The sequence below is a fragment of the Pezoporus wallicus genome, unplaced genomic scaffold, assembly GCF_028554395.1.
Source record: "Pezoporus wallicus isolate ANWC-B61680 ecotype Strahan unplaced genomic scaffold, APGP_CSIRO_Pwel_v1 contig_5524, whole genome shotgun sequence".
Taxonomy (NCBI): domain Eukaryota; kingdom Metazoa; phylum Chordata; class Aves; order Psittaciformes; family Psittacidae; genus Pezoporus; species Pezoporus wallicus.
The window spans coordinates 2,334,571-2,359,316 of NW_026636622.1; the positions used below are offsets into that span (position 1 = coordinate 2,334,571).

General features: G+C 44.8%; 1 protein-coding gene across 2 annotated transcripts in view; it reads left to right on the forward strand.

Moving 5' to 3' along the window:
- The first annotated feature begins 3,104 nt into the window (after nucleotides 1–3,104).
- The window catches only part of ALOX5 (arachidonate 5-lipoxygenase), a 36,684-nt gene continuing 15,042 nt past the window's right edge, over nucleotides 3,105–24,746 (forward strand). Inside the window, exons 1-5 of one of the 2 annotated variants that reach the window (XM_057401094.1) lie at nucleotides 3,105–3,227; nucleotides 18,459–18,657; nucleotides 19,918–19,999; nucleotides 21,514–21,636; nucleotides 23,025–23,131. In XM_057401094.1, coding sequence (XP_057257077.1) covers nucleotides 18,576–18,657; nucleotides 19,918–19,999; nucleotides 21,514–21,636; nucleotides 23,025–23,131 — 394 coding nt within the window. In that variant the 5' untranslated portion in view covers nucleotides 3,105–3,227; nucleotides 18,459–18,575. Of the gene's footprint in view, nucleotides 3,228–10,108; nucleotides 10,326–18,458; nucleotides 18,658–19,917; nucleotides 20,000–21,513; nucleotides 21,637–23,024; nucleotides 23,132–24,746 lie in introns of those variants that run through there. The other variant, XM_057401093.1, reaches the window with a different exon arrangement.

The window sequence follows — 24,746 nt, forward strand, 5'->3', positions numbered from 1 at the left end:
ACATGCCAGGTAGTGTTCAGTGTATTCAGGATACTGAAGGTTTTTGCTGTGCCCCTGTGTATCTTGGGAAGAAAAATCATCTCCGGCAAAATCATCTGGAGGAAAATATTTGTGGATGAAATTGTTGCTGCTTACTTACCATTCCATCTCCTCACAGGTCTTTCCTGAACAAAAATAAAAGCCTAATGTTTAAACTTAGTGCTTAGGAATGCTCATGCCAGGAAGAGCTGCAGAAGATCCATCTGTCAGGGGGTTTCATTAATGCTGGTCACACTTCTCATGCTGATTCTTGCTTGGTGTTAGCAGTGGGCTTTTGAGCTGTAATTTCTGCTGCATGGTGCCATGAAATGCTGTGAGAAGGCTGAATGGTGCTTTTTCCTTCTTTCTCCTCAAGGAGATGCTGTTGTTTTCAGCTTCCAGCTGTGAGGCACTGATGCTAGCTCAGGTGAGCTCTGTCCTTCCCACTCAGATGTCAGTAAGGGGAATGACCACCCTTTGTCAGTTCAGGCTTTCCAACACTTCCTTCTGGTAGCTTTTGAAATGACTGAAATAGAAGTCTGACTTCTTTTGGTCCTTGTTCCTTGGCCGAAGTCAGTTCAGGTTACCTGATTTTTTTCTGAGACAAAAATTTAAGTAGGATGAAATGCAAGCTTAATACCGTCTACCACGATCCTCTCCCTAGACTGCCAGATGGTACATCCCATGCCGCAGACATCTGACCAGTCATCCATTCTGTTGATTTAAATCCTGTCCAAAAAAGCGCTGCCTGTGCCAAGGAAATTTCCCCACCGTATCATATTTGGTGTATCTCTCACGTCATGAACATGCATTATGATACAGGTGTGTGCTGCAGAAAGTTGATCCCATTTAAGAGATCATGAGATGTTAAATTCCGATGAATTCTCAGGACTTTCTTCAACTGTAACCCTGTATTTTGGAAGTGGTCATGGTGTGTAAAATGTTGCCCTGTGTTCTGAAGAGATGGCCAGACCTGGGGACAGCTTCCTGTGGCTGAATGTCATTGAGATTGGCTTTGTTTCAGTAGGAAGGATTCAACAAAGGTTACACTGTGCCTGCAAGGAGTTAGAGAAGTGCTGGGCCGCTGTGTTGTACCTGAGAAATCCTGGGAAGCAATAGTAACTCCCTGTCCAAACCTACTTCTGCCAATCCCTTGTACTGTGTTAGAGCATCAGTCCTACTTGTGGCAGTGCTATAAGGTGGGGTCTGTTTGGTGTGTTGCTCTTCAAAAACCTTTGAAGTGATGCGTGGATATCGCCACATGGTGGGAGCAGGTTGCTTCTGGCCTGTATTTGGCTGGATAATTATCTATTGCAAAGTGGGATACAGATTTCTCCCAAACTGAAGCGTGTGAAGATACAGATTTCTGGTATAGTCTGCTGTGGAGAGACTAGCCAGCAATGAAAGGGAGGTCAGTGACTCTAGGTTGGTTCCCTCTCAAATATGAGTGACACAGGGCAACTACAGGAGCAAGAGTATTGCTGGCTGGATTTTCACAGCATTATGTTAGATACACAAAGAAAACATGCAAGCGGGACCTTTTATTTTGGGATTATCTTTTAGTTTTGAGATATTGCAGTGTGTGTATATTCCAATGAAGTACTGAAAACACTTGTCTTTGTATAGAAGATAACTGTTTGAAAATTGCAGCTGATCTTGTATTTAGGTAAAACATTTGTAGATAGGTAATTGTATAACGTTAAACAACTTTACACTGGCATGTGTTGTATAGTTTATACAGGACACTTCACACTTCTGCAGAATTTTTTAGTTACTAAATTTCTGGTAACTTAAATGTATAGTTTTGTATCCTCTCATGTATGTTTTCTCAGTATTACCACTTGCAGAATTATTTTTAGTTTCTTAAACTGTAATTGGTTATTTGTGTGATACACAGGGTTATTGACTGCAGCAATAAAGTGTTTCTATAAAAAAAAACAAAACAGAACAAGCCAAAACCATTATAGTATCCATTGTGTTTGAAAAAGCATGGGAGGCCCACATGAGAAAACAAATGAGCTCTTCAGTAGTGAGATGACAATTAAAGTGAGTTACTTTCACTGGAGTAAACACAGAACTTGATGGCTCTTCAGTGTAGCAGGCCAGTACAGTCCATGACAGTTTGATGTTAAAATGATTCATAATGATGAAGGGATAGTTAACAATCAGAATAAGTGGGCGACTCCTTCAGTGCAGTGAAATGTGGCTGTGCAGGTGCTTTGGGCTCAGATGCAGGAATCATGGGGAGAATTTTCTGGCTTGTGCTGTGAGGAGGTGGGAAGAGAGGATTCCTGTGAGCCTTCTGGAATCAACACTGAGTGTTGCTATGAATGCTTCACGTCTGAAGTCAGCATTCTCGCATGCATTGGTTTCTATGCAGAGGTGCAGAGCAGAAGATGCTCGTTACTATGATTCTCCCCAAAGAAGAAAAATAATTTTGTGTGAGTGTGGGTTGGTGGATGGCTGCATTAACTTTTCATTGCTGGTGGCATGAGCATGTTGTAGGGCTATGTGTGTTTTTATGCCAGGACTGAGCCTTAGAATAGGAAGTCTTCAGCAGTTTCTCTTAAGTATGTTTCTAGCATCAGTAGGGCAAGGAAAACAGCTATCTGCAGTGGTGCAGGTAAGATTTGGAAAGTTGTGTCTGTAACAGACACAAGAGGGCTCAAAGAAAAGTCATTTAATTTATATTTCTTTTTAAGGAGGAATTAGCTTTTAATTTTCTTTTAGGTAAGAAAGGGGAGGAAATCTTAATACTGCAACCCTAGAGAGGTGGCTCCCATGCAAAACAAAAGGCTCTGTTCTATAGTCTTTTAGTGAAGCAGTTCTGGTGGTAGTAAATGAAGCTACTTGCATAAAAACCCACCAGCAAGACATCTATACAAAACACCTTGCTGGAGAGATGGTAAGATAATTTCCAGAGCCTGCTGTTTGATTGACAGTCTCTTGGATGAAAAGCTGATAGACGGTTTAAGGAACAGCGCCCGTAGAGCCATCTGGCTGCTGATTAAAAAGTGCCTCCTCATCTTGGGTTCAGGCACCTCGAGTTAATTATAAAATAACTTCTTCCCTCTTGTAAACCTCATTTTCATCTGAAAGAGTATTACTGTCGCTGCGTGAAGTGACAGCTCTGAGGCGAAGCAGAGCAGTGGCTCAGTGGCACAGCTGCGACTCCAGGAAAAGCGTTTTTCAGGAAGTGGAGCTGCCTGGTGAGTAGTTGTCGATATCTGCGCCTCCGAGTAGGGCAGAGGGAGGCTGTCGGGAGGCAGGACAGCAGCACCTGGGGTTGGCAAGATCCTCCCGAGTGCCCTCTGGAGGCTGCGGAGGTGTAGATGGAGTAGCTCGTGCTTCTGGCTGGAAACCAAGCCCAAGAGCTTCGAAAGCCAGCCTTGTACCTGCGCTGCTGCTTAGCCCATCTGCAGGGACTGTACCTCCCCTTCTCATCCCGCTCTTCCTACAGCTGCCCTATGGACCACTCTCCCGTCACACACCCTCCCCATTTCAGATTTCCCTATCCCCCAGCCTATTCGGCCATATCATGCTGTGTTTACCCCTTTCCGTTCATTCTCCTTGTGCAACCCAGTTTTCCTTCCTCTTCCCCTCCTTCCTCTTTCACTGCTGTTCTTTATTTCTCAGCTTGCCTCTGGGCAAAGCTAGGAGGAACCAAATTACAATCAGGATGTGATCCATAGGAATGATGATGGAAGTACACAGAAGTGACACTGCGCAAATAAAGCTCAGTGTCCACTTGTGATTCCTGTAAATCCTCTAGGCTGCAGTCTCTGATGTGTAGGATGCTTCCTTACATTTAGAGATTGTATTGTGTTACCACAACATGGACATGCAGAAGGATGTTTTTTCACAGTATTAGGATGCATGGGTGACATCAGAAAATCAGGCAATATCTCATTATAGAACAAGAACTGAACAGAGGAAAAAATTTATTAATCTTGGCTGAACAGAGAGAGAAGGGAATGTAATTCAGAAAGGAGCCAGGGGAGGGTTTTTTTTTAAATCAAAAGTCACGAGAGCCCTGGGTAAAAGAACTCAGGAGCAACTTCAGTGCATTACACAGGATAGAGTAATTGGAAATACTGCTCAGACAGGGTCAAGTGATGGCAAACTTTAAGAATACTCTTTTTAAAGTATATTCTAGGGGAAAGGCAAGATCTGTGGCAGAGGAACTGAAAGCTGAAAACAGAGAGATTTGCTTGAGGGTGTTAAGGAGATGAATGAAGTTCTCTTAAAGGCTTTAACATCAGAGGAGGGTTTGAAATAACTGAATGAAATACCAGAAAACTGCACAGAGCGGAGGGAAGGAGATCACCACTTGGGGTGTGCTTGTTAAATTGTGAAGCTTCAAGAAATCAGGCTTGCAATTCCTAATATTGTAAGTCTTCACTAAAATTAACCTCCAAGTCATTTTTGCTGGGACCCTCTTGCTGTGCTGGTTTGCTGTGATACTCTCTGTCTCAAAGGCAACCTGCAAATAAGTCAGGCCAAGCAGGCTGAGAAGAATTCATCACTGTTGGAGCCATAGGGTTTGGTGCTGAGGACAGCAGGTTCTTTTGTCAATGGAAACAATTACCCTTGTAGCGGGGAGAACACGAAATGTTTCATGCTGATGACTTGATCCCAACTGAGAAAGTGCAGCTGTCTTAAGGAGTGTACTTCATAGCTGCCTTACACCAAGCATGAAGTACCACTGTTCCCTTCCTGTAGATGAACTGAGGTCTGTCAAGTCTGGCTTGCCACTTGTCTTGCTCTCATGTTTTAACTTCTTGCTTTTCAAAGTGCTGTATTAAAAGAGAACTGATTCCTATCGTGGGATTAGCTAAACTAGCGTTTCTCATGCCAGCAAGATGATGTGGGGTTTTATCCCAGAAATGTGCTTTCAGGACCACACCACATTCGTGGCCACAGCTAAGCAGTTGATGTACACCAGAGAAATCAGATGGTGATTAAATCAAACCATTCCATTGAGCAGCAGCATCCCTGCGACAAACTAAGCTGTGTCAGAAGTTGAAGTATTATTTCAGGGACTGATTTGGACCTGCCTGACTTCAGATTAGAGCTGATATTGCACAGGCCTCTATCAGGACTCTACCTTTGCCTCTGGGGCTTAGAACTTTTGCACCAGTCTTCTCCCACTGCATTTCTAGATATGCAGTTCTCAAACGTGTGCAGGACCAAATGAAACCAAAAGCATATCCACAAATGTGGCTGTATTCTTTGTGCTTGCCTTGTCCTTGGCTTCCTTGTCCCATGCCTCTGCTCTCCCCTCCTCTTCAGCAGTGTTGCCTGCTATTCCCATCACTCATTTGGGAAGGGGAAGCCTGAAACCAGGCTGCCTTCTCTCTGTCTCCATCCTCTCCTCTTCCTGCAAAGTGCCACAGTAGCACAGCTGCATCCACGGAGGCAGTGAGAGGATATGCAGATTTAGGGGGAGGTGCTGAGGCCAGGTGGTGCCAGATCCCACAGTACTCAGGACTGAGGAAGGTGTCCTAGCATCACACTTAATGGGATGAAGGATCCAAGGAACACAACCTCAAAGAGGGGGTAGGAAGTTCGTGGAGAGAGCAAAAGACTCTCAGCCCCTTGCAGTCTGGATGATCCCTTGCACAAAGGTATAAACTTATTGTAGTAAGTGTTGATATAGCAGCCCCACTGGGGGCTCATGAGAGATTCAGTTTTAAGAATTGCAGCTGCCTGGATAGCAGAGGAAGGATGCTCTGTGCTAAGCTTTGCAATCCTAGAGTTAATTTGGGGACACTCTGAGCTGGGACAGAGGTCTGTGAACAAGAAGCTTTTCCTTGCTGATAGAGTGGAGCAATACGCAGCTAGCACCCATATGTTCTCAGCTATTAAGCCCATGTCCCTTAGATTATTTATGTAGCTTGGAAATTTCTGTAGGTTTTGCTGATCTTCTCTGTCATTTGTTAATTACCATGTTGTATCATTCCTTCACGCTCCTAGTCCTTATTAGCATCTTTCAAGGGAGCCGTCTGCCCACCAGAATTGCCTGTAGCCTCAGGAGGGATGTAAGGTATGTGACATCTTCACAGAACAGCCTTCTTTTTCACTGGCATTGCAAGGAGATAGAGAGGCAGCAGCTGACTTCCACTGTTAATTTCAATGTAGTAAATCTGAGTGATGCTTAGGCAGATGGGAGCAGCAAAATCAACAGCAGAGTATGAGTTCCCCATGGAGGGGGCTGTCCTAGCCTCCCACTAACACCCAGCTCAGGAATAGCAGCTACTCATGTTTTAAGGGCCCAGTTTCCCAGCTTCCTGCTTGTAAGTGCACAGATCCCACCACTGCCTCATGAAACTGTCTTCAAGTGGGGAGTGAGGTGGGTGAGATGCAGGGGGGCTCGAGTGCAGAGGTGATACAGTGAGTGGTTACAGCCTCCCCAAGGAAGCAGCTTGGGGAACAAGAAGCCCAGGCTTACTGCCTGCTTGCTGCCTGGGTCAGTGGCTGGATGAGACTGCCTGGCTTGCAAGCAGGTGCCAGAAACTACCACTGGGTCTCAGCAGGTGTGCACAAAAGCCCTGTCTGGTGTGAAGGCAGTTATTGATAATAATTAGGAATTGATTACTCTGACAATTTGCATTTTTCACACTGGCTAATTCATACTGCACTCTACCTATGCAGCGTATTTTATTCACATGGCAATTACAGACCCTGCTTGCTCCCTGCTATGTCCAATAGTAGGATTTAGATCTATCCATGGTCCAGTGGGAACTGGAGGTTCTCAAATCAGTCCCTTGGCCTAAAGTCCTCAGGATTAGACACAGCAGTGGTGTCCAAGCACCTGGCCTATGTGCAGCCTATGGGTTCTCAAGGCTTGGAGCAGGCGTGCACTTAGGCATCTTGGCCTAGAAGCCTGTCTTACAGGCTGTATCTCCCTTGGTCTTCATGCCCTTCACCATCTTACCTAAGGGCTTGACAGTCTGCTTTAAAATACAGCAGCTGGAAAAGCAGCCAGAAGTGGTGAGGATGGCTTAAATCGGGTTGGTAGTTTCAGAAAGGAACATGGAGACCTGGGATCAGGATCTTCCTCAGCCTGAGCAGTTCCAGCCTCACTCTGCATCCCTGGGAGATGTGCCATGTGCAGAGCACAGCACAATCTTCCCTGAGCAGCTTAGCTGTCAAGCCAGGAAGAATCCATGGTGGTGTTGGGGGAGCCGGAGAAACACTGCAATGCAAGTCTGTCTAATTTTTAGGACACACACCTTGGATCCAGTTATGGGATCCAACTGCTATTTCCAGTAGTGGTTTTTCCTTGTTTGACATCAAGCAGCTACCAGATACAATGTGGAAGAGAATCGTGCCGGGGTCTCATACAGTGTGGGTCTCCTCAGGGGTGAAATAATGTTGTCTCTTGATAAAATGGTTGGGTTTGTCTTTTACACATCCTGCTATTTTGTTTAGGAGGATTTTGATGAAGAGTTTGGAATTCTATCAGCAGTAAATATTATCAATAAACCTTTGAAGGTGGAAGTTACGACAAAGTGAGAGGTGCTAAAAGAACAGACCAAAAAGCAACATAGCTGGGGAAAGGCAACAAATGCATTCCCACAAATTTAATGTACAGGGCTAGTGTTTTCTTTAATGAGCTGGTAAGAGGAGTTCCAAAGCTGCAGGGGGACTCCTCAGTCACACCTCTGTACAGAAGAGAACCGAACGGTGTGAAAACAAAACTGATGACCCAGAAGAATGGGACAGGGTTCAAATGCTGCATCAGAGCTGAAGCACAAAGAAACATGGAAACCCACGGATCAAGGTTTGAACACCGCTTTGCTGCATATTTGCAGCAATAATGAAGGTGGCCAGAAGGTGGCCTTGTGTCCCACAGAAGCTGGTTCGGAAGCACTTCGCATGTTAAAAGGGGTTCTGTTAATGTCCTTCAAGGAAGGCTCCGAACCTAAATTTGGAAACTTTAGGGCTGAGAGCACTCGTCAAAAAGGGAATCGTATTTCTTTGAAATCTTAATATAAAGGAAAATAAAACCACAGAAGAACTTAAGAGTTTATGGTGTGCTTTTATGGGGTAATTGACCGCAGAAGGGATCTCAGTGCAGCGGAAGAATCCCTTGTGGTTAAATCTAAAGAGGAGAAGTCAGATCTCTGGGCTGGGATTCTCCAGCTACCTTGGGTGTGCCATATGACAGTTGGCAATCTTAGGCTGCTGGCTGTTATTTAAAAAGCAGCAGCAGACTAGAAATTCCTGATGAGCAATGCAGTAGAGCCAAGGCAGGCACAGTGATATTTTATTTTATATTTTTTATATGACTGTATATAAACACATACCCTGAATTTGGGAGTGCCCTGAAATCTAAGTCACAATATACAAAATGGTTGAGTTTTCACTTGTACAGAAGAGATGCAGGAGACCTTCCCAGGCTTGTCTGGGTGAGCGTAGTCCAGTATCATCACACTTCTGTGAAAGAAGAGCAGGATTCTTTCTAGAAGCTGAAGCAGAGAATCTGTTAGCACATCTTGCAGTGTTGCCAGCAGTTCAAGATGCAGCAGGCATGCTGGAGTGAGTCACGAGGCGCTTTCCAAATGGGCTTGCCAGAACAGAGGCAGGCAGAGCCATCAATAACTTCCAAGTGTCAACTAGTTGCTCTCTTCCTCCGTATTTGAAGGTTGCTGGCTAATAATGCCCACTCAGCCTCACCTGTGGGCAGAGAGTGCCCCAGACTGAAAGTACTACCTAAGTATGATTAGTGTCATATACTAATTAATCCAGCACAGCACCTGAGGTCAAGTGTAGCACAAGTAAAGCACTTCTGAGATGGTTTTAATTTAGCTTGCTCTGTGTATCTGTTGCTAGAAATTCGCATTGCCCAACAGAGAGGAAATTAGCCCCTGAGTCTGATCATGGAGAAATGGTGGAAGGACACGGGAAACTGCAAAAGCCCCAGCCTGTCTCCTTCCAGCACAGTATCGTGCACTGCTTCTGGCAGCAGCATGAAGGAGGATCATCAGTGAGTTAATGGGTGACAGCATGTGGTATTTAGTCATCTGCTGAAAATACAGAATAGTGTTGGTGGTCTTGGTGCCTAAGTGCCAAGTGTCAGTCCTATGGGGCTATTTTCTCAGGTAGATTGACTCCTAACTCTTCTGTTGTCTTAATGATAATATCTTAATGGTAGCAAGTGTTTGAAACTTGTTAAACTTAGGGTGGGAATTGTGAGATCGTGGGACTTTTACAGCACTTTGTGGAAATGTGGTGTTGGCTGTGTATGTACAGCTCTGATATGTAGATATGCCAGAAATTAGTGTTACACATGGTTGTGCAAAGACAACAGGGTGTCTGAGAACCTTAGAGGAATGCAGGGAATAAAGCATGCCAGCAGTAGTGCATATGGGGGTCTTGACCTGAGAAAAGGGTGAGCTGCACATGGATTTGCAGGTTTGGTGTATATAATAAGGATGCAGTATGTTGTGACTATAGAGTAACTGGAAGATACAGAGGTTGGGATGTATGCTGTGTATGCGTTGGGTAGTTCATGGTATTGAGTCAACGTAGCATGCCTGTAAGGTTAGGGCACAAAAGAGAGTGTATGCCTGTAAACTGGGGTGATGAGGTGAGCTTAGAGTGCAGAGCAGTTTGAGGGTGTGTGGGTGAAACTCCTGGAGGTGGTGAGCCACACCGAACGTTGCAGGGCTGTGCCTGGCAGGAGCAGGATTGCTCTGCAGAGCAGCGTGTTGCATGCAGGGAGCTCTGGCTGCTGTGTTGGATGGCTCAACTGTGGAAGGATACCAAGAGGAGAGTACCGTGTCGGACCTCGTAAACTGTGCTGGCGTGGAGCTGGTGCACTGTGAGGGCTGTGTGCAGGGTGCTGGACAGGGTTACAGTGCAGGGCGGCTGTAACGTGTACAGCGTTGCAGTGCGGGGCGGCTGTACCGGGACACCGCTGCAGTGCGAGCGGCTGTGCAGCACAGGCTGCCTGGGGGTGTCGAGGAGGGATAAGCGGGGCTGTGCAGGGTAGCGGAGTAGGTGTGTCAAGCGCTGGAGAAGGGGCGGGCAACGCCGAGCCCTGGCGGAGAAGGCGGCAGCGCTAGGCAGGGTCAGCGGCAGGAGCGCGGCTCAGTAGCGGCCGTTCGGGTCTGTGGGGCAGTGCAGAACCGAGCCCCTGCGGTGGGACCATGCCATCCTACACGGTCACGGTGGCCACGGGCAGCCAGTGGTTCGCGGGCACCGACGACTACGTGTACCTGAGCCTAGAGGGCACGGAAGGCTGCAGCGAAAGGCACCTCCTGGACAAACCCTTCTACAACGACTTCGAGCGCGGCGCGGTGAGTGCAGCCGGGCAGGTCCTTGTGTGTCCCCCGCGGCCGCCGGGCCCCGCCCCGGCGGAGACCGAGGGCCTTCACTGAGTACGAGCCGTCGCGCATCTCCCTTAGCGAGGCCTCGGGCCGGACCCGCAAAGCCGGGATGCCCAAGGAAGTTGTGAATGCTCCATCCCTGGCAGTGCTCAAGGCTAGGTTGGACAGAGCCTAGAGGTCTAGAGGAAGGTGCCCCTGCCCATGGCAGGGGGGTTGGAACTAGATGAGATTAAGGTCCTTTCCAACCCTAACTATTCTCTGGTTCTATGATTCTGTGGCACCCCGTGCCCCAAGGGATAGTCTGACTGCTTCAGGATTGTGCTTTTTGAAGCTCTCGTCCCTGTGTGCCTGTGCTCTGGAGCAGGACACTGGGACCAAGGTGTCAGCTGCCATTCCTGGCCACCAATCATGCTCATCCCTGAAACCTAGGAGTTAGCCCTGGCTATAGTCGGTCAGCCATGGGGAGAGAGGGGGCCTTTTGGTACTGGCTTACACAATGGGCTTTCAGGTTTTCTCATACTTTCCTTATAAATACTAAAAAAAAGTGTGTCCTTCTTGTTTATAGGTGATGTTTAGGGTCAGTATTTACTGGTAGAGCCCTGATATCTCTAAGGAATTAACCAAAGAGCTCCCAGTGGGAATTGCAACACCTGCCAAGGGAAGTATGCAGGGCAACTTCAATGAAAGCTGGAAAACAGAACGAACATGCAAGTGTGAGAAAGAAGTTGGGAGCGGGCTATCATGGAATAGTTAGGATTGGAAAGGACCTTATGCTATTCTTTCCAACCTTGATTTCTGCTGTGTGTTGTGCCCTCTCCTAGGCTATCCATCTATAATTTTTTAATACTCTGAGCACTGGTTTTGAATCTCATTAATCTGCTTATTTTCCACTGTGGAGATAATAGGCTCAGGTCATTTTTTCACCTCCCAAAATGTGTATTTCATTTGGAAACCTTACTCACAGTTTCCAAGAGATCTGATGAGATTTAAGCAACCTTGGAAGTTTTAAAGAAGCATTTATAAATCACTTTGGAAATGAGACCTACCACTGCATGTACAAGTGAGACTTCATTGTCATGATGCTGCTTTGCTTTTAGGTGTGTCGGGGTTTTTTTAACTGTGGGGTTCACAGCCTAAGTTAGGTATCCAGCCTCTTCTGCAGTAGACACTGCAGCTATGGTTAACAGTTAGTGTTGATGACCTGTGTAGATATGGTCTCAGTTATTTATAGCCAGTATTCTGAGGAGACGCTCTAGCAAATTCAGGTGTGAGGACTTAGCAGCTGCTGCTGTTGAAGTTACTTTCCTTCATGATTAAACATTCATTAGCTTAGAACCTTGTTATCCGAATCACTCAAATGGACATCCAGTTATTCTTTCTCTCTTATGTGGTGAACGGTCACATATTTTAAGCTTAACATTAGCAAGACAGACTGAAGAACACCTCAGATTGTCCTGCACACTTAGGGTTCAGGTGATCTCCTTTGAGGGCTGAGTCCTGCCCAGCTGAGGAGATAAGCACCAGCATCTCCAGTGACTAGGCAGTTTGCTTTTATCCCTGGACTACAAAAGAGATTTTCACTGTCTTTAAGCAATGACTATGATGGAGAGTCTGGTACTCTCAACATCCTGTTGAACTGAGGTCCTGCCACAGGGAGAAAATTCCATGATGTGAGCATTAAGTATATGCTCAGCAGAAACTCTTTAACTGCTGTGGGACCAGGTCCAGCAGGGGCAGAAGTACCTGCAAGTGTTGGACCCTGCTGGGTGAAGAAGCAATGAACAGAGGTTTGTGGCTGTTAGTAGCACTACAGCAGAAGATGCGTGCACCTAAAAGGAGTACTTATACCTCCTGGGAAGGTAGCTTTGTGTGCCATACCAGTCACTTGACGGCAACAGGTTTTCGTGAGGACTTGAGCTAAAAATAATGCAGTACATTTTCCCTATCCAGACAGTGTCTTTGGTCACCTTATTCTTCCTCTGTATGCAACTAGCCCTGCAACTGGAAATGAGTGAGAAGATGGAACGTGGAATGCAAAGCAGACCTGATCCAGATGCAGTTTCTTATTTGCTTCTGTAGGTTATTGCATTAGTCTTTACAAGTTTAAATTCCCTTTATAGTGATGAACACAAGTGGGTAATAATTCACATAGTTTTGCAGATTCATTTGGACTGTGTGTCTGCAAGGCGCTAATACCAGCTCCTCACTGCCAAATACAACAAGATCATGGTGAAATTGAAAGAGAGAATTCATTTTGTGTTGTAATTGCATACAGAGGAGCACAAGCAGGATGTGGCTGAGTTTGAGGTACATGGTATGACAGTCTGTAATGAGAGACTCTTCTGCAAAGCGTCATCTGGTCCTGGAAAGATGTACGAAATTGCAGAAGTACTGACTCAGAGTGAAACCTGAGCCTGGCATATGGTTTATTGACACTGTTTTTGGTGAGAAAACCAGGAGCTGCAGGCAATGAATATGAAATATAAAGGGTTTAAGTGCTGCCTATTTCTGGAAAGAAGATTTGAAGAATGAGAAACAATCTGAGCATGTTATCTACATTTTCTAGCCATCTTCCAAAATTATTTGTGCCAATTGGCATGAGAGAAGTCAAGAATATTGGACATGATGTGATAGGCAAAGATGAGGATGGTATTGGAAACCAGCATTGCGGGACAGAGTAATCTCCATTCACTTAGCCACACTGACACAAGTCACTGACTGTCAGCATTGTGGCTCAAGGCACTATTACTGTGATTTCTGAGAAAAGCTACTCAGCATTTTTCAATTTCCACAGCTGGTTTGAAATTATGAATCACCAAAGGAATGAATTTACCTTTATTTGTTATCCTTTTAGCAGTTCTGGAATAGCATGGGGGATTGAAGAGTCAGCAACATAAACTTTAAAAAAATGTTTAAAAGTCATATATTTACTGGCTCTGGGGAAATAACTGCTTCTCTTCTGCTATGGAAATGCAAGGAAAAGTGACAAGCATCATTTTAAAATGTTGGTTGAAAGCTCTGTGATTTTTAGCTCTCAGCTCTCAGACAGACAGACACTGTCATCCCAAGCTTGCCAGGGACTAACACGCTATTTGTGAAGCATTTTGTTGCCACCTGGTGTGTATGGGTGTGCTGTTGACATAAACACTGCAAATTCTTGTGTAAGGCATGATGGGCTTCCTTTTTAAAAGAAACAGTTCAATGTATTTTGCTTTAATAGGCATGAAGAGAATATAGCTCAGGCTAAGATTAGTCTGGTAAATTTCAGCAAAGAAAAACAAGCACTGTCTATACCCATTTTAAATATTTGTGCCTAAAATTGAATTAGGCTGTGTATTAGAAGAAATTCCAATATCCTTGTTAAGCCTCATATGAGTTTCAGTGTGGCACTCCTGAAATCTCTCATTGTGAGAGGTAGGGATGCTCCAGACCCCTGATCATCTTTGTGGCCTCTGCTGGACCCTCTCCAGTAGCTCCCTGTCTGTCTTGTACTGAGGAGCCCAGAACTGGACACATTACTCCAGATGTGACCTCACCATGGTCAAGTAGTGGGGGGATCACCTCCCTTGACCTGCTGGCCACCCTCCTCCTGATGCTCCCCAGGATACTGGGGCAAGGGCACAATGCCAGCTTATAGTCAAATTGTCATCTACTCCCAGGTCCTTCTTAGCAGAACTGATCTCCAGTGGGTCAGCCCCCAGTCTGTAATGGTACTTGGGGTTATTTCTGCCCAGGTACAGTACTCTACACTTGCCTTTTGATAATGTGGGTAACTTTATTTAAAATGTGACAGGAAAGGATGCCAAGGGATCCTTCTTACGTGTGTTCTTCCAATCATGTGGGTGAAAAATTCTATGAATCTTTCATTTGTAACAGTTGAAATAATAAGTGCCATCTAGCAGCATTTAAAATTACTTCTTCTCCTTTTATTTTTTTTATTATTTTTCCCCTGTGCCTTCTCCTGTCTGGAATTTAATCTTTCTTCACTTTTCAGTTTTGATCCTTACATGACTTAGCCTTTTCTTAGCAAGTAAGACGGTAACAGTAGGCATATATCAAATGCCTGAGAAAGGCGGAAAAAGTGCTTCTGAAAAAACAGGTAGAGTGTGGTGTCTAGGTCAGGCACCAAATAACAAAGCTCACACAGGCAGGTGAGTGTCTACAGGCACTGCAGCATGTTGACGCTGTACTTCATCCCTTTGATATCAGAAGCTCGTTGCTTTTTAATATTGTTGACTGTCTTGAGAAAAACCACAAGAGAATGAAGTTTCTATTTCTGACCACATGAAGCTTAGCAGGATCTTCTGAGCAGAGCAGGCTCTGGCTACTTCTCCCATGGTTGCCATAGATAATTCAGCTTTGTTATGAGGAGCACTTGGCTACTGAGGTTTGCTCTGAGCTGTTCGCACTCTTGGAAAGTGAGAGTCAATTCCTGTTCTCCTGAACTGCTTAGCACCACATGGTGTCTTACTAGTTGTATTTGAAATGATTACTCATTTCTACTTATGCTGGCATTACTTATTAGTGCACATGCCACCAGAACTGCCATTTGATGGGTTGAATGCAAAAATGTTTCTCTGGTTTTGAAATGTTTTGTAAGTTAGAATCATAGAATCGTTAGGGTTGGAAAGGACCTTAAAATCATCTAGTTCCAGCCCCCTGCCATGGGCAGGGACACCTCACACTAAACCATCTCATCCAAGGCTCTGTCCAACCTGGCCTTGAACACTGCCAGGGATGGAGCATTCACAACCTCCCTGGGCAACCCATTCCAGTGCCTCACCACCCTAACAGGAAAGAATTTCCTCCTTATATCCAATCTAAACTTCCCCTGTTTAAGTTTTAACCAGTTACCCCTTAACCTATCACTACAGTCCCTAATGAATAGCCCATCCCCAGCATCCCTATAGCCCCCCTTCAGGTACTGGAAGGCTGCTATGAGGTCTCCACGCAGCCTTCTCTTCTCCAGACTGAACAACTCCAACTTTCTCAGCCTATCTTCATACAGCAGGTGTTCAAGTCACCTCATCATCCTCGTGGCCCTCCTCTGGGCTTGTTCCAACAGTTCCATGTCTTATTTATGTTGAGGACACCAGAACTGCACACAATACTCCAGGTGAGGTCTCACCAGAGCAGAGTAGAGGGGCAGGATCACCTCCTTCGACCTGCTGGTCATGCTCCTTTTGATGCAGCCCAGGATACAGTTGGCTTTCTGGGCTGTGAGTGCACACTGAAGGCAGCTCATGTTCATTTTCTCATCGACCAACACCCCCAAGACCTTCTCCACAGGGTTGCTCTGAATCTCTTCTCTGCCCAACCTGTAGCTGTGCCTGGGATTGCTCCAACCCAGTTGTAGGACCTTGCACTTGGCATGGTTAAACTTCATGAGGTTGGCATCAGCCCACCTCACAAGTGTGTCAAAGTCCCTCTGGATGGCATTCCTTCCCTCCAGCGTGTCAACCGAACCACACAGCTTGGTGTCATCGGCAAACTTGCTGAGGGTGCACTCAATCCCACTGTCCATGTCAGCAACAAAGATGTTGAACAAGACCGGTCCCAACACCGATCCCTGAGGGACGCCACTCATTAATGATCTCCAGCTGGACATTGAGCCATTGACCACAACACTTTGTGTGCGGCCATCCATACAGTTCTTTACCCACCAAGTGGTCCATCCATCAAATTGATGTCTCTCCAATTTAGAGACAAGGATGTCGTGTGGGATAGTGTCGAGTACTTTGCACAAGCCCAGGTAGATGACATCAACTGCTCTACCCCATCAGTTCTGTAGCTGCGTCATAGAAGGCCACCAGAATGGTCAGGTAGGATTTCCCCTTAGTGAAGCCATGCTGGCTGTCACCAAGCACCTTGTTGATTTTCATGTGCTTTAGCATGTCTTCCAGGAGAATCTGCTCCAAGATTTTGCCAGGCACAGAGGTGAGACTGACTGGTCTGTAGCTCCCTGGATCATCCATTTTCCCCTTCTTGAAAATGGGGGTTATATTTCCCTTTTTCCAGTTTTTGGGAATTTCACCTGACTGCTATGATTTTTCAAATATGATGGACAGTGGCTTCACAACTTCATTTGCCAGCTCCTTCAGGACCCATGGATGGATTTCATCAGGTCCCATGAACTTGTGCATGTGCAGGTTCTTAAGATGGTCTCAAACCAGATCCTCTCTCATACAGTGTGCCTAAGGTCTTCATTCTCACAGTCCCTGTGTCTGCCTTCCAAGACTTGGGTGGTGCTGTCAGAGCCTTTGCCAGTGAAGACCAAGGCAAAGAAGTCATTCAGAACCTCAGCCTTCTCCAAATCCAGGGTAGCCAGTTCTCCTGACAGGTTCTGGAAGGGGCCTGTGTTGTCCCTAGTCTGTCTTTTATTCACTGTGTACCTATAGAACCCCTTCCTGTTATCTTTAACATCCCTAGCCGTATTTAATTCTAACTGGTCTTTCACTTTCCTAACCTGGTCCCTAGCTTTGCAGACAACATCCCTGTGTTCTTCCCATGCCGTCTGTCCTTGCTTCCACCTTTTATAAGCCTCTTTTTTCCCCTCTAAGTTTCCTCAGCAGCTCCTTAGCCATCCAAGGAGGTCTCCTGGCCCTCCTGCCACACTTCCTTCTAGTTGGGATGCAGCACTCTTGAGCTTGCAGCAGGTGATCCTTGAATACTAACCTACAGTCTTGGGCCCCCCTGCCCTCTAGGGCTATATCCCATGGAACCTTACTAAGCAGGTTCCTGAAGAGGCCAAAGTCTGCTCTTTTGAAGTCCAGGGCAGTGAGCTTGCTGCAAGCTCTTCTCACTGTCCTGAGGATCTCAAATTTGACCATCTCATGATCGCTGCAACCAAGGCTGCCCTGGAGTGTCACATTTCCAACGAGCCCTTCCCTGTTGGTGAGCACAAGGTCAAGCATGGCACCTCTCCTTGTCGGCTCTTCTATTACTTGCAGAAGGAAGTTGTCTTCCACACAATCGAGGAACCTCCTGGATTGCTTGTGCCGGGCCGTACCGTCCTTCCAACAGATGTCAGGGTTGTTGAAGTCTCCCATGAGAACAAGGGTCTGTGAGCCTGAGGCTTTACCTATCTGTCTATAGAGTGCTTCATCCACAGATTCCTCTTGATCAGGCGGTCTGTAACAGATCCCCACAATAATGTCTCCCATAGCTATATTCCCTTCAACCCCGAACCACAAACTCTCTGTGGACTGCTCACCTGTCCCCAGACAGTTCCATACTCTCCAGCCTATCCCTAACATAAAGGGCAACTCCTCTTCCCCGCCTGCCAAGCCTGTCTTTTCTAAGGAGCCTGTAACCTTCCATTCCAACACTCCAGTCATAGGAGCCATCCCACCATGTTTCTGTGATGCCTGTTATATCATACCCCCGTAGACGTGCACACATATCTAATTCCTCTTGTTTGTTCCCCATGCTACGGGCATTTGTATAGAGGCACCTGAGCCGAGCTCCAACTGAAGCCAGCTCATTGGCTGGAGCGGCTGGGATATCTCTCCATTGCTCCAAGCATTTATTATAGGTGCTGGCAACTGACTGTGAGTCTTGGGATGGAATGATGCCCCCCTCCCCCAACACATCTAGTTCAAAGCTTTGTTGACCAGTCTGGCAAGCCTCCTATGAAAACCACTCTTCCCCTTCATTGTCAGACCAGCTCCACCAGCCCCCAGTAGTCCTGGCCTACTAAATTGAGTCCCATGTTCAAGATACCCAAACACCTGACTATGGCACCACCCTTCTAACCATTTATTAACCTGGCCAATCCTTCTAACCTTTTTAAGGTCCTCCCCTGTATCCTGGAGAATTGATGAAAAGACTATCTGAGCTCCAGAGCCCCAAACCACCTCTCCCAGGGCTCTTTATGTTCTCCAGGCAACTGCTATCTATATCAGTTATAATTTCTTGGTTGTTCTTTTATGCATCTTTCTGTTGCATTGAAGTCCAATAATAGGTCTTCCTTTTTTTCACCCAGCAGAAGCTGGAAAGTTCAGTTGTACTTCTGCCATATCAGGAAAAGTCAAGTATGGTTGTGTAGTGCTGATTGTGCTTCCTGCATGTGCAGTGGGTCATCGACTGTATTCTGGTCCATAGGTTGACTCCTATGACGTGACTGTGGAAGAAGACCTTGGAGAAATTCAGCTAATAAAAATTGAGAAACGGAAATACTGGTACCAAGATGACTGGTACCTCAGGTATATCACTGTAAAAATGCCAATGGGTGACTATCTGGAATTCCCTTGTTACCGCTGGATTACAGATGAAAAAGAGGTTGTCCTTCGAGATGGAAGAGGTGAGAGCCATAAGAAACCTTATTTCCTGCAGAACATCCAGAGTACTTCCACCTCTCCTTTTCCTTTCCCCATGTACTTCCTAATCTTGTCTCTCACATGGAGACCCACTGCCAGTCCACTTCTGCATCCTAGGGAATGGGCTTTTCCTGCTGACTAGGACTGCTTTTCAAGCAGGTTGCTGGTCTGGGCACTGGCAGTTGAGGTGGATATTTTGGGAAGTATATGCAAAGAGTGGTGGTGGTAGGAACTAAATGTTTTACCTTCCCATTAAGCTTTTGACTACTCCTGGCTGAGGAATTTTGCATTTGACGTCTTTTGTGTTCCAATCACAACTCTGTGTCAGTTTATTTTTGGTCTCCAGACAGGCTTTCAATTTTTCATAATTTGACTTATAAGAACTGTAACACTGCCATGGAAGGCAACTTTGCGTGGCTTTCAGATATGGTAAGGTAAAGAACAAAAGCAAGTGAAATCCTATTGGTAACTTGAACACAGCCAGCTGGAAACTGTTAGCCATATGTTATCAGTTGTATTACCTCTGATATTTCCAACTCCAAACTCCAAACAACTATTTCCATTAACATCCTCCTGGCTTTAGCTTCCTTCCCATTTGTGTATGTAAAGTGAGTCACATACCTTGCACTTTCTCTGATCACTAAGGAAGCCTGTGTTGCTTAATGGTACAGTGAATACATTGTCAGAAGAGCAAGCTGCCTGGAAATGAAGTCTCACTGGGTTTTCCTTCTGTTCTCATGATGAGAAGACGTGATCATTACCCCAAGCTGACAGAGGAGAGCACAGCTCATGGGGGGAGGATAGGTGTTTCATGGAGATGTCTTATAGCAGGGAAGATTAGCTAAACAATTTTATGATTCCTCTTATTGATGAAAATTCCTTTAGATACTAAATGTAAAATTAATTCCCATGATCCTGTTCAGACCATTTAACTCTAGATATGCACATCAAGTGTCTACACTAGGAATCCAGGTTTTTTATACAGTTGAGACAGGTGTTCCTAGCTTGAGCTAATTGCCCCTTGCAGGCACCAGGTTAGCAGCTTATTTCCTTCCACAGGTTCTTTAGGGACCTGTGCTTCTACTCAAAGTACTAGATTGTGTAAGCGTTTTGCACAGAAACTTTGTAAAGGTATAGATCAGAAGTTGGAAGGTTTGGAAACTTTGCTCTCCTCCTCAAGACCTGGGCAGTGATAGGCAGAGGAATTTCATAACCCTGCCTCTTTCCTTTCCCCTCTTCCACAGCAAAGCTCCCCCGTGATGACAAGACTCAGATTCTCAAGCAGCACAGGCGCAAAGAGCTTGAGACTCGTCAAAAGATGTATCGGTGAGTTTGCCACAGCTCCTCAGAAGGTCCAGGGCCTATTCTAATCAGGTCAGAGTATGTCCAGATTATCATACTGCTCTAATTACTGGTCTGCTGGATGAGAGACAGTGTAAGTTACTATGTTGGCCCTATATGGTTTTTACTTAGATGGAATTCACTGTGATGATCATTGTGGTGCAAGTGGCATTATGAAAGACATGAATCCTAGATAAGTTTACCTGGAAGGCTTAGGTAGGAATTCAGTGGTACAGTCCCTGTTCTGCACTCTGGCACACAGTTGTGCTTTCAAGGAGGATCTGAAGGCAGATTTCATTTCCCTGTTACAAGTAGTACTCCAGTTTTGGAGCATGTTCTGGACATGTCAGCTTTTACTGAAGGATTTTGGCTGCTACAGCAAGCTAGTTTTAATTGTTTCCTACACTGGGGTGCAGTGGAACATCTGGCCCCGTTTGAGTGACTAAAATGTGCTATCAGAACACAGTTATGATATCCATCTTTACATAGTCATAGACATTTTTTCCTCCTAAAAGTCACAATGGGAAAATGCTCTTTTATCAGTGGGTAACTCCAGAACCCATTAAACATTTCATTTTCCTACAGACACTCTTTTATCTCTCTTAAAATAACAGATTTTTTTTTGACTTGCATCTCCCTATCATAAGACTAAGAATCAGAAGGACAGAGGGTCAATTCATAACTGATGGACTGAGGCTTAGTGTGTGCAGTGTTGATATCATTTGACTAAGAAAATATCTTGCTTATAGATTATGGGAAATAGAGCAGAGGAAAATATAGTTTAGAGTTACAGAGCAACATTTTGTTTATGTATGCAAAAAGGAGCATTGTACATTTGTAATTCTAGGGAAATAACTATTTACAATTCAAATGCATAACTGGTAGCAGACATTGCAGTCTGTGCGTGGCAGGAATTTGGAAATACTTTTGTAACAGTATTCTTCAGAAATCACCTTCTTTGTTTTGAAGTGAAAATAGGGCACAGTGCAAAAACATACATGGCAGAGAATGTCTGGCATGACCATTAGGAGGTAAGGCTCTTCTGAGAAGCTGAACCAAAACTATCTTCTTGATAGAGTTGCCTTTTGGAGAACTGGAACGCATGTCTGAGTACTTTTAGCTGCTGTACCAGAGTTCTGCAAAAAGGTAGCCCCAAGAACAAGTGTGCATTGGGCAGCTGTCTCTGTCCCCTCCCTGTACATTTGAAGCTACTGCCAATTTCAACCAAACATTACAAGCATTTGGAAATATCACAGATACTAAGTCATTTCAAGTTTTGTAAAGGTAGGTGGCCAAATAGAATCCTTCCATTGTGCTTCAGCATTCAGTAGAGTACTGGTAGATATTGATGTGGTCTAAGTCACTAGATTTGGCTCAAATGTGTCTGCTACAAATTTACTTTCTAGAGGTGTGTCACAGAAGCAATGGAGGTAAAGAAATGGCACAGTTCTCATGTTGGTAAGGTTATTTGGTTAGTCCAACCTCTCTTGTTTTCTCAGCTGGAAAGAGTGGCATCCAGGCTTTCCCCTGAGCATTGATGCCACTTCTCACAGTGATCTGCCTCGTGACATCCAGTTTGACAATGAAAAGGGAATTGACTTCATTCTGAACTACTCCAAAGCGTAAGTGTTTGTGAAACTTGAGGAGTTTCATAAAATCTCTCTGGGGGCAGGGTAAGGATCTGATCGCCTTTTAGGTATCACTGAAATATCAAAATGGGGTTCTTTTCTCTCAGATGATTCTGCAGTCAATCAAAGTAAGAAAGAATTGAAGAAATTTTTAATAAAAAAAAACAAACAAAACCAACACTATTTTAAGCTTTTCATGCTGGGACCTGACCAAGCCTCAGCATTCTCATTAGACATTATTTTGGCTATAGATGGATGGAGGAAGCACTGGTGAAAAGCATAGGAAGAAGGACTATTGGCACCTGCAACCTTAGGCTTTTGACTTAGTTCTCAGAGTCACCCCTTAGAGATACTCGTCTCCCTGGACTACAATAAGCCTTTCAGTCACATGCAGGAAGATGGTGTCAATACACCCTTCAGACCCTGATGAAGAAAAGCTGTTTTGAGCAGGTCATCAGTTAACCACATTTGAACATAATCTGCTTGGGGCAACAAAGTCACTGTCCACTCACTTCATGTCATGTCACTGAAAAAACAGTCCTGGCCATTGGATAAGCCTAAATACTCAACCTTGCAGAGCTCTTTGAAATAGTGCAGGGTTAATGAGGCAAATAGGATCTTTCTGGCCCAAGAGTCCCCTTCTGAGCTGTCTCATGTGCCCAGGTCACACCATGTTATCTCAGACATTCTACCATACTATCAGATGTATGTGACTTACACTCTCTAGCAAACAGAAACCCTCACCCTGGATTCTGTTCTGAAGTTCATCTGTGATTCGGACACCTAGTATCAATCCAGAAAGTCCTGCCCAGTAGTTAACCTCCCTTTGATCCTTGTATGATCATTCTGTGTCCCTGTCAGGTGCGAAGAGGCCTCTGGGGAGATCATCTCCTGTTTCAGGCTTGACAGTTGCCTAAGTTTTACTTCATAACATGCCTCCAGGCACCTCTTAACATTGACTGCCATCTATGGCAGCAGAAACAGTCCGTTCTGTACTACTCTATTCTTTCTGAACTGGTGCTAATGACTTTAATACTCTCAGCTGATGCTAACTTCTGGCGGTGTGTAAAGCACTAGTTTTTCTGACTCTAATTTTTACGTGACACAGGTCTTAAAGCACTGCTATTGTAGGCTGCTGAGAACAACCCTAGAATGGAATTTAGTAAATGGGTATTTGAGATGCATTTCAGGCTTGGGTATAAACGTATAACCAGCAAGTTTAATTCTATAGGGTGACCAATCTCACAATACACCGCTGAGAAGATTCTTGTGTGTAGGCATGTAAAGGGGGGAAAAGAATGGGGAAGAATATTGAGGAAGCTGGAAATTATTTTTGGTATTTGGTGGGTTTTTTTTTCAGAGGTGTTTTGTTTTATTTTTAGGATGGAGAATCTTTATATCAATCGCTTCATGCACATGTTCCAGTCCTCCTGGAGTGATTTTGCAGATTTTGAGAGGATCTTTGTCAGAATCAGCAACACAATCTCTGGTGTGTTTATCAGCATTTGTTCATGTTTCCATCAAAGAATTACTAATTAGTTGTCTTGTATATATCTGATTAGCTTAGCAAGTGGCTTACTGCACTTCTGGTCTCCCATGGTTTTTCATAAACAAACTCTAATTTCAGACTGCTGATCACAGCAGCAGCCTGCAAGAGCAAAAGGTGAAGATCTGGCGTGAATTAAAATCTCTGGGAGCTGCTGAATGGCGTTGTCTGTCCTGAGCCATACTAGAGTTCATCCCAGCTGGGCATCATAGTCCCTTTTGACTTTTAGAAACGTATTTTCAGATATGTGCAAGTCCCTTAGGAGAAGTTTTCATAAGTATTTTGCATCTAAACCTAGAATAGCTTAGTGGAAGTGCTTTTCAGAGCATATTAGCCGTTAAGGCATTTTTTAAAAGTTTGATAATGTATGTCCCACTTCAGCTATCTAAATACATGGAAAATCTCAAAAAGGCACATTTGGAAATGTTCTCTGCTAAAGGCAAGTACAAGGGTGACTCCTCCTGCCTCTTACACAGACCAGATCAAAGGCTGTTGCCTAACATCCCAGCCATATGCTCAGTCCTGGTTGCGCTGCTGCTAACAGTCCTGGCTTCTCAACATTGTCCCAACACAGGAAGGGTACCACTACCTCAGTTCTGCAGTCATAACCACACCTGTAGCTCCTCTCAGTCAGTTCTTACTGGCCGTTTGTGTCAGTGACATGGGGCAGCTCAAACACTTTTCAGTGGTAATTTTTTCCCAATGGTTGTCACTTTGGCAGAACTCTTTGCGGGCATGAAGGCTCATGCTGTCAGGCCAACAGATCGGGGAATGGGTCACAAAGAGAGAATGACCTGGGAGCTGTAACTTCCTCACCTGGTCCAGCTGCAGCCAGGATGGGCCATCAGACCACAATCTGAGGAGCCATGATACTTCTTGAAAATTAGTTCTTGCTTGGCCTGAAAAGGCTTGTGATATTTATTTAAAATTATATCACTTTTCAGACATATTTCAGAATTACATGTTGTTTTTTATTTGTGTGTGTGTGGATACTGCATTAAATGCTGTACTTGCCTTTTCATACTCATATCTTCTTACTAGAATACTACATCCCTCTCTAAGAGTGTGAATTTCACTTTTGTATTCAGAGATGCTCAGTTTCTGCAGTATCTTTTGTACTGTTAAAAACTCCATTGATGTCGTATTAACATATCAAAGACGAAGCACTTGTTTTCTTTAACTTTTTTTCAATATGGAAATCTTAGCGGTTACTTGAAAACCCAGTGAAAAAAAGTGCACACACACATGGGTTTTGAAGTTCGTGGTGTTATTTCCATAAAGCAGGGCTGGGAAACCTTTGACTTCTGAGCCAGCCCCAACCTTCTGCTGTTAATGTACAGTACAAAATGTACATTAATCCCCATGGTTACATTATTTTACTTTTTTTTTCTGTATTATTTGATAGAATAGATACACAGGTACTATAAACTGGTTAATGTGTGGCTCCTCAAATATGTGTGAACAGCCTGTTCAGACTCTGCAAAGGAAAATACTTTTCCTTCCTGCTCTGGAGTTTTTCTTCTCTTCAGGCTGCCTAAAAATCAATTAACAGAAATAA